The sequence below is a fragment of the Arachis hypogaea genome, chromosome 19 (assembly GCF_003086295.3).
Source record: "Arachis hypogaea cultivar Tifrunner chromosome 19, arahy.Tifrunner.gnm2.J5K5, whole genome shotgun sequence".
Lineage (NCBI taxonomy): Eukaryota > Viridiplantae > Streptophyta > Magnoliopsida > Fabales > Fabaceae > Arachis > Arachis hypogaea.
Window position 1 is genome coordinate 138,855,255 of NC_092054.1, and position 10,396 is coordinate 138,865,650.

At 36.9% G+C, this 10,396-nt stretch overlaps 1 protein-coding gene across 1 annotated transcript; it reads left to right on the plus strand.

The window, feature by feature from the left end:
* Positions 1-9,394: 9,394 nt before the first annotated feature.
* On the plus strand, positions 9,395-10,037 carry LOC112776847 (probable histone H2B.3). The gene has a single exon (XM_025821113.3). It carries the CDS (start codon positions 9,490-9,492, stop codon positions 9,898-9,900), a length of 411 nt encoding a protein of 136 aa, XP_025676898.1. The 5' UTR covers positions 9,395-9,489; the 3' UTR covers positions 9,901-10,037.
* The last annotated feature ends 359 nt before the right edge of the window (positions 10,038-10,396 follow it).

Genomic DNA, 10,396 nt, shown 5'->3' on the forward strand with positions numbered 1-10,396 from the left:
GTCGAATCAAACACATTACTAGTAACAAATCTATCAATCCTATCTAATTCAACTTTATCAGAAGAATCATCTTTATTCTCTAAAATTTGGAAATTATTTAAATAATTATGCAAAGTTACCAGGTAATCGGAAACTTCCTCAACCTGGTCCATGGTTCAGTCTTCAAGATCCTCAAGAAGAACAATCCCAACCCGTCGGCTCAAAAGGCATATCTGGGTGGCGCAACTTCACCGAAAGTCCTTCAGGAGTCAAATAACAACCTTCACAATTGTAAGGATTCAAAGATTGATCAACATTTAAAGGGTTCAATTTTTGATTATATATCCTAAAATCGACATGCATTTGCTCGACATATAAACTCAAATCTGCCTTGACAATTTCAGGCTTGCCCTCTTTAGTCCATAGAAGCACGCTCTGATGCACTGTAGATGGCACATCACCCACTCCATGAATCCAATCCCTTCCAAGTAAGGCATTATAACTAGCCTTCGACGGGACCACCACGAATACAGAGTGTCTTTCTGAAGACCCCACCTTCACTGTCAAAGTAACTAACCCTTTTGCTGGTGTGGAATTTCCACTAAAGTCAGTTACAGCGATATTTGTAGGGACCAACTCTTCAAAATGTTTCCCTACTTTTCCCAGCATCCTTTCAGGTAAGAGACTTATCGCTACTCCACCATCAATCAACACCTTATTTGTTTTAAAACCATTCACAACAGCAACAATGTGAAGGGGATGCAAATGAAACATCTGCCTCTCAGTTGGACGAGCAAAGAAACCTGGCTCGTCTTCTATACGTATGAAAGAAAAAGCTTCTTCATCCTCTTGATCGTAATTCTCATCTGGATTACCTTCACATTCCCCAAGGTACTCGGTAGGGATTATCGAAATCGTCCCCACCATGTCATCATCTCCTTCGTCAAAGTATTCCTCATCGACATCAACATCTTTATGTTTATCTACCCCAGAAGACTGAGCAACTGCCTTTCCTTTGGCCATCTTAGTTGGCGATGGAATCTCCTTAGGATAAGTCTCACCATCAGAAGGAAAGACAATTCGGAAATACACCGAAGGAGTTGCCTCCTTGCTTGCTTCCTTCCCTGTATCAATCTGAAGTTTTTTTTATTTTGATTGAAACTTCTCCTTCCTCCTCTTCCTCTTGGGTATCCTCTGGCTCGCCCTCGAAAAGCTGCATATTGATTTTGAGACGACGCTCTATGTCCCCATTGAGGATTGCATCGATATAAGGGATCACGCCTTTGAAACTCTTGACAGTTTCTGATCCACTGAACACCAATAGCCTGAGATCGGCTCAAAGATGTATTCACATCATGTAGAGGAATTTTCGAACTAGAACCTTTTACACGTTGAATTGGTTGTCTCTGACGTGCTTGTTCCTCCCTGTGGGCTAATTCTTTCTTCATTCTTTCCTTTTCAAAGATTGCCGCCGCTTCAGCATCAAAGACAGCGTTACACCGTGGACATAGTGATACGTTCCGGTCTTTGATTTTTTGCTGAACCAAGAAGTCCAACAAACCATCCCCCGTTCTGGGGTACACAGCTCTTACTTTTGACTCGAAATCATCAAGAGTCACATCAAAATCATAAGGCATCCCCACCATATTCACTTCAAAGCAAGGTTCCACATAACTGGCATCAGTTTCGAAGGGATCTACATCGACCTTCATTTCCTTTTTGCCATCATCAAATTTCAAACGTCCTTCCATTATTGCCTCCTGAATCAAATCCCTGAAACGAACACAACTGTTAGTCGAATGACTTGTTGCTTGATGGAATTTACAATAAGGCTTTCCTTTCAAATCCTTCAAGGAAAGTAAAGTTCTACCCTCAGGAAAAACCAATTGTTTATCTTTAAGCAACACATAAAAAATCTGATCAGATTTCGAGATATCGAAACTATATTTCTTTCCACTTTTAAATTTTGAATCATTCGAATTTTCACTACCAGGGAGTTTTTTCAACAAAGAACAAACATATGGAGGGCCTTTCTTAAGTTCGGCCAAATCGACTTCTGTTTCAAAATCGATTTCCTCCTCTGAGGACTCCATGGTTACATAAGCAACTTTCTCCTTTCGAATAAACGGTTTACTTTTCAACCTCTATTCGGTTCTATGTTTTTCTTTCTCCTTTTTCATTAACTCAGTTTGCCGAACCTTTTCATCCAAATGAGCCAAATCAGGAATATGCACATTAAGCAACTTTCTGCGCATATGGAATCCTAACCCCATAGTTGCTATTTTCACTATCTCATTCTCAGGCAATGTGACATGACACCTACTTCTAGCATTTTTGAAACGTATTAAATAATCATCAATGGTTTCACCATCTTCACGTTTCAAAGCTACTAAATCGGTAACTGCTACATTCATTTCCCCTCGATAAAACTAAGCGTGAAAAGCAATTTCCAACTGATTCCATGTTGTAATCGAATTTGGTCTAAGATTCGAAAACCATGTAAATGCATTCTTCGTCAATGACGACGGAAAAATTTCATTTTCAAATTTTCATAATTTGCTAAATTTCCAATTTCAACCAGATATCGAGCAACATGTTCAGTTGTTGATTCTCCAACTTCTCCAGCAAATTTTGTAGTTATTTTCGGATTCTTTACCCCTCTTGGCACTTCAGCCATTTGAACTACTTGGGGAAAAGCCGAAACAAAATGTGGTTGATTCATAAAACCAACATTCAATCTGACCCGATTTAACACTTCTTCTACAATTCGGGTGACCTGATAACGATCATCACGCAATCCATATAAAACATTATTAGCATTCTCATGTCGATGAACTATGCGAGGATTTTCTCGATTTGGAACATGATTTTCATTTTGAAAAATATTTTCCATCCCCTCATTAGTTCCTCGAGCATTATGCCTTTCACCTTCATCATAATCGACGATTCGAGCAATCCTCTCGACTTGTCTAGCAAGATGCTTGAATCTCGATTCATGATTGGCCATTATAGGATTCAGAATTGTAGTCATTTACTGAGTTAATAAATTAACCAAGTCATGATGACTTTCCTCCACTTGTTGTCGATACGCTGCCATTGAACTTGCAGCATTCAAAGTGGAGCCCACTTGATACTCACGAGAATACTCAGAGTGTTGTTGTGGATTTTGCATAATATTTACTCCATTTGCATTCCCAAAACGAATAGGCGGGACAAACCCGCTCACCGGTGGGGTGTAACCAGCAGGAAGACCATAAGGGGGCCAACCAGCGGTTAATGGAGGTTGAAACGGTGCCGCAGGGTCCCGTGGATGAATATTACGTCCCACATTTCCAGTTTGAATAGTTGTGACAACTATGCTTTCAGTTCCAATTGCACCTTCCGAACGTGAAGACACGTCGGCCTGTTGCATGGATACCGGTATGCTATCATTGGTGGACGAACCACCATTCACAATTGACAATTCATCAACCATGTGAATGATCTTCCCACTTCGTAATCGCATACACTAGGAAACTTGTGGAAAACCACTATTTTAACACACTTCGATTTAAAACTGTCCCACCAGGCGTGCCAATTTGTTTTGTCGATTTTTAGCAAATTGATGGTGGTTCGATATCTAGTGATCTGGGAGCGAAACATACTCCTCTATGCGAGTACCAGTTTTCTAGAAGTGCATCAAAGTGTCTTCGATTAGACTAAATTTGAAATTTAAAATAAAATAAATTTAAGAATTGACAAATAAAGTTCAGAAATTAAAGTTTTGTAAACTAAATCAATAATTTTCAAAGAAATTAAAGATAAACAATAAATGGCCTTCGTTTGAAGCAAATGACTTCCACATGTAAAATTTAAACGCAGAAAGGTAAATTGAACAATAAAATAAAGAACACTTAATAGATAAAATCAATTGAAATATTAAATTTACAAGAAAATAAATTAAAAGAATAAAGAAGGTGGAAGGAACCCTACAGAAAAGTTACTTGATTGCAGACTCAGGAATTCCCTGGGATGTGAGTATGCTTGAGTGTTTTTCTGAGTAAAAGTTCCAACCCTTTTCACTGAAATTTCCTAGTATTTATAAGCTAACCTTACATACGGTTAGGGTTGTTCATAAAAAAACCAAAATGTGGTTAACCGGTTAAAAAACCATAACCACATTTTGGTTAACCAGTTTAATAAAACAATTTTAAAAACCATATCCATATTTTTTAGAATTGGTTAACCAAAATCAAATTTAAAAAACCGGCTTTTAACCGGTTGACCAAAACCAAAACCAAATTAAAATCAAAACCTAATTTCAAAACCAAATTACATACTCTTTCTCTCTCTCTCTCTCTCTCTCTCTCTCTCTCTCCCTTCCTCTCCCTTTCTCTCTCTCTCTCTCTCTCTCTTTCTCTCCTTTCTCTCTCTCTCTCTTTTTATCTCTCTTTTTCCCTATTCTCCCTCCTCTCTCTCTCTCTCTCTCTCTCTCTCTCATTTTCCTCTTTCTCTTCCTCCTCTTTGTCCTCTTCTTTTCTCTCTCCCCATCCTCTCTCTCTATTCTCTGTCCCCTTCTCTCTCTTCTTTTTCCCCCCTATTTCTCTCCCTTTTCCCTCTCTTTTCCCTTTCCTTCCCCCCCCTCTCTCTCTCTCTCTCCCTTCTCTCTCTCACTCATTTTTCTCTTTATCTCCTTTCTCCTTTCCCTCTCTCTCCGCTTCTCTCTCTCTCTCTTTCTCTCCTCCTCTCTCTTCCTTATCTCTCTCTCCCCCCTATTCCTCCCCTCTCTCTCCCTCTCTCTCTCTTTCTCTTTCTCTCTCTCTCTGTCTCTCTCTCTCCACCTCGTCTCTCTTTCTCTCCCCTTCCCTCTTTCTCTCTCTCCCTCTCTCCTTCTCTCTCTATCTCTCTCTCTCCGCTCTCTCACTTCCTCTCTCTCTCTCTCTCCTTGCCCTTTTTCTCCCCCTCCCTTCTCTCTCTTCCTCTCTCTCCTCCCCTTCCTCTCTCTAATCATCTCTCCCCTTTTTCTATCTCTCCCCTCCTATCTCTCTCTCTCTCTCCTCTCTTTCTCTCTCTACCATATCTCTCCTTTCTCCTCTCTTTTTCCTTCTCTCTCTCTTTCTCTCTCTCTCTCTCTCCCCTCTCCTTCCTCTCTCTCTCCTTTACCTCCCCTCTCTTTCTCTCTCTCGCTCATCTCTCTTTCCTTTTTTCTTTCTCTCTCTCCTCCTCTTTCTCTCTTCCTTTTATCTCCTTCTCCTCTTTTTTTCTTTCTCTCTCTTTTCTCTTTCTCTTTAAACCTTCTCTCAATCTCTATCCATCTTCTATCTCTTTTCTCCTCTTCTCTCTAATGCGAGAGAGAAGAGAGAGAGGAGGCGAAGATATAGGAGGAGAAAAAAAAAGGAGAGAGATAAGAAGAGAGAAGAAGGATAAGAGAGAGAGAAGAAGAGAGAGAAAGATGACAAAGAGGGAGAAAGAGAGAGGGGAGAGAGAGGATGGGGAGAGAAGGAGAGAGAGAGACAAAAAAGAGAAGGAGAGAGAGAAAAAAGAGGACGGGAGAGAGAAGGAGAGAGGGAGAGGAGGGGAGAGAGCATGGGGAGAGGGAGAGAGAGAGCATGGGGAGAGAGAGGGAGAGAAGGATAGAGAGAAAGAAAGGGGAGGGGGAGAAAGAGGGGAAGGGGAGAGAGAGATAGATAGATAGATAGAGAGGAGGGGGAGAGAGAGAAAAGAAAGAGAAGAGGAGAGAGAAAAATGGGAGAGAGCGAAAAGAAAGAGAAGAGGAGAGAGAGGAAGAGAAAGAGAAGGGAGGGGGAGAAAGAGGGGAAGGGGAGAAAGAGAGAGAGAGAAGGAAGAGAGAAGAGGAGGGGGAGAGAAAAGGAGAGAAATGGAAAGAAGGAGACAAGAAAAAGTTACTCGTATCATTTAAAAAGAAAATTATTTATATTAGAAAAAATTATTTATAGAAAATACTAAAAAGAGATAAGAAAGAAAAAGGAACGAAAGCAATGGAAGGGATTTCATTATTTACAAATGTTACTCGTATCATTTAGAAAGAAAAAAATTAGATTAAAAAAATTTAATTAAAAAAGGTTTAAAAATTTGGGTTTTTGTACGTAAATATATTATTTTTTGTGTAAAAATCTATTTTTACATGTAAAAACCAATTTTATGGTATAAAAACCAATTTTTTTAGTATAAAAACCGGTTTTTTTGTACAAAAATCAATTTTTTGTGTAAAAATTTAGGTTTTTTTATGTAAAAACCAATTTTATGGTATAAAAACCAGTTTTTTAGTACAAAATCGGTTTTTTTTTGTACAAAAACTGGTTTTTTAGTACAAAAATCGTTTTTTTTATATATAAAAATCGGTTATTTTTTAAAAATCAGTTTTTATTTTAATATTTTAACCGGTTAAAAATTGATTTTGAATTTCACTAACCGGTTAATAACCGATTTCATCATGTAAAACCAATTTGGTTAATTAACCAATACTATATTTTTGGTTAACCAAAAAACTGGTTTAGTTTTTGGATTAACCAAACCATGAACACCCCTAATAACGGTAAATTAAAATCAAGGTTGCGAGAACTGAACCGGTCATTGAACCGGTCAAGTTACTGGTTCAATGGTTCAATGGTCCAACCGTAGTTGAACCGTGATCGAACCGGTTTTGTTATATAAAATAAAATTATTAAAAATATAATATAAATCTTTTAAAATTTAAATTCAATCATTCATATAATAATAAAATTTAAAATTTCATAACCTACCCACTAACTAAACTATATCTCATCTCATCATTAAAATTCTACATTCAAATTCAAAAATCACAATTTATAACTAAAAGAAATCATGGCATAAATACTATATCCATATTCAATCAACAATCACCAACAATCAATAATAATATCAATAATTACTTAATTAGACAAAGCTCACTCAATTAATGTCAAATTACTAATTAGAAATAGCTATAAACCAATCTCAACAGTAACAATTTATCAAGGTGTGCAAAACAAAATATTCCCTGCCCCTTAAAATCTAACTTCATGTTTCAGCCACTACAGCAATTACAGTAAAATAAAACTTCGGCCATTACAGCAATTACAACAAATTTCAGAATTACAGCAATTCAAAATCCAAAATTATATCAACTCTGTTCAGCATTATAAAATTATACCAAAATTCAATTCAGCATTCAAAATCCAGTATCTGAAATTATATCAAAATTAGGAGGATTATTAGAAGAATACATTACAGAATATAGAATTTCACAATGAGATCACTAATTTTCAGCCATTAACAGAAAATAAATTCAAAATAAAAATTCAAGTTCCTTCATAAATCAAAGAACGAAACAGAAAATAATGTTAGAATTAATGTGCCAAATATTCGACACATCATGAAGACAGAAGTAATGTTCTGAAAAACGGTTTTGAAATTCTATTCAGCATTCAGAGTTACAGCAATTCTATAGCAGAGCAGAGCATAATTCTTAAATTCAACATACATCAAATTTATTCTCAAATTCAACGTACAACAAATTTATTCACATTTGATTGATCATATAAAAAAAAAGAAGAACAGAAGAACTGAAGTAAAAAATGAAAACAATGCTAGAAACCCAGAACTTAACCGCGACAGTGAGTGACCCGCGACGGTGAGTTGCCCGCGACGTTGAGTGACCTGCGATGGTGAGTGACCGCGACGGTGAGTGGCCCTAGCTCGGGGAGTGGGAGTGTTCTTGGATTAGCAGATTAGGGATTAGGGTATGGTAAAGTGGCTGGCTGAATTCATCAATTCAACACGCGTTTTTCACCTTTTTTTTTTTTTAAACAAAACGGCGCCGTTTCATTATTAGGAGAGAAAATCGGCCCGATTCGCCCGGTTTACCAGTTAATCACCGGTTCAATCGGTTTTTAAACCGGTTTTTTGCAGGATGGTTCTATTGGTGAACCGAACCGACTAGGTGACCGATTTTTGGTTAATTCGGTTGAACCGGTCGGTCCGATCCGGTTTTCAGAACATTGATTAAAATTACATTAATTACAATTAATTATAATTAAAATAAATCACAATTTTGAAACATAACCGCCCTTAGTAACTGTTCCCGCTACACGATTATAGATATTCCCCCTGTGATTAATTATCCACTAATCTTCTCATTTGACCACTCGACTAAATTTTCGAAAGTCCTTCAAATCGAATCTCCCTCTCGACTCAGGTTCTTCGATTTCGACAAAATAATTGGAAACGATTTCCATGTCATCTACTCCCAAACTTAGCCTTCTAGACACATTTTCTCGAAACCCATACTTAGATATTTTTCGATTTGACTTTTTCTGATCGAAAATAATTTTTTCGATCAACATAGAGTAACCCTGTAGTGATACTTTCCTGTAGAGAGAAAAGGTAGTCTCCTATAGAGAGAAATTCCAGACACCTTCCTTCCACTTCAACCTTCCTGAGATATTCTTTTACCTGTAAAGTTGCTATCTTATAGTTGGCATTTTTCTTGGGATTATATCCCGTTGTTTTACCAAAAAAATAACCATTTTTATTAAAATTTAGAATTTAGAACAGTTAAAATTTAGAATTTGTCTATACTAAGGAAAGAATAATATAATCCTTTAAAAACGATTTGATTAAGTGAAATATTGAGCATTCTTATTTTCAATTAATTAAGTATCAAAATCAACTCATTCTCAAACATAATCTCAGCACATACCATAAAACAACAGATAATATAGGAAAAACAATGATGTTGAAATAGCATTGACAATAATTTGATTGTTTATTAAATGGTGTTTATTGCAAAAAAAAAAAAAAAATGTGGAAGTAACATTGCCAGGAATTTGAAATCGGCAAGAAATTGGTTCTGCTTCCCGACCTACGAATTTTCGGTTGTTTTATATAGTTTTCTTTCTTTTCTCTAAGAATATTGTTTATTAATTATTTTTGTTGTTTCGTTAGGAAATCTCATCCTTATCTCATGCTATGGCCGTTAGATCATCTTCATACTTTTGTATCATCCATGGAAACTACATGTCTTTGATAGGAGATTTCATTTTCTTTTTGGACTGGAAACTAATTTCACCATACTTTTTGTAGGCCATTTTAAGATTTTAAATAGATGGGCTTCTCACAGGAGCTAAACGCCCATGGTAAACCAAAAATAAGGGAATCCAAATCAGCCTAAGTTATGAGACCAAATATTGAAAGTAGCCCAAGCCTTTTTTCAGAACACTCTGTGCTAGTGTTACCGTTGTGTGTTGAGTCTTGTGATTAACAAAAAAAAAAAGCAAGCGAAAGAAAAAAATAATCTCGAAACTCGACTTTCGAAAAATCTCCCTCCAAAATCGCTAACTATCCACGTCATCGATCCGTGCACACCACAAACTAACCAATCACATTCCACCATCCACTCCTATATAAGCCCCGTACTCCTTCTCCTCCTTCCGCCAAACGCAAGCACAAATTCACCCTCTATCTACCTTCGCACTCAAAAGTTTGTTATTGTTACTCTCATTTTCAGCCATGGCAAAGGGCGAAAAGAAACCGGCGGAGAAGAAGCCAGCGGAGAAGGCACCGGCGGAGAAAACCAAGGCGGAGAAGAAGATCCCGAAGGACGCGTCCTCCGGCGATAAGAAGAAGAAGAAGAAGGCGAAGAGCGTTGAGACCTACAAGATCTACATTTTCAAGGTTCTGAAGCAAGTTCATCCTGACATCGGAATCTCTAGCAAGGCCATGGGGATTATGAACAGTTTCATCAACGACATTTTCGAGAAGCTCGCTCAAGAATCTTCTAGACTCGCGAGGTATAACAAGAAACCAACCATTACTTCGAGGGAGATTCAAACCGCTGTGAGACTCGTGCTTCCCGGTGAACTTGCCAAGCATGCCGTTTCGGAAGGGACTAAAGCTGTCACTAAGTTTACAAGTTCTTGATTTTGGAGAAAAATTTGGATTAGGGTTTGGATGGGTTGTAAAGGGATGAAAACGCATTTTGTGAAGTCGTTTTGGTTTGATGTTTTGTTAGACGGTGGTTTTTATTAATGGATATTAAGCTTATTCATTTTGCCCTATATTTCCTGTATTTTTATTTATTTTAATTCTATATTTTGCACGGGTTTTTTTTGGTAACAACTTCAATTAGCTCGTTCATTTGTTCTGTCTATGATGAATTTAAAATGTTAATTGACACTTATGTAGTATGCTTTAGTATTTCCAAAAGCGTATATCTAACACATAATGTTATTTTCAATTGAGGGGTTTTCACAAGAAAATTTATTAAATTTAGATTTTTAATTTGGTTGTTATACATTTATTAACAAAATTTAAAGATATCATTCTAAACATCTGTTTTAATAAGTTAGTTAAATCTTATTTAAAATATTATACGACTTAATTTTTTTTTTTGGGTCATGGAATACGACTTAAATTG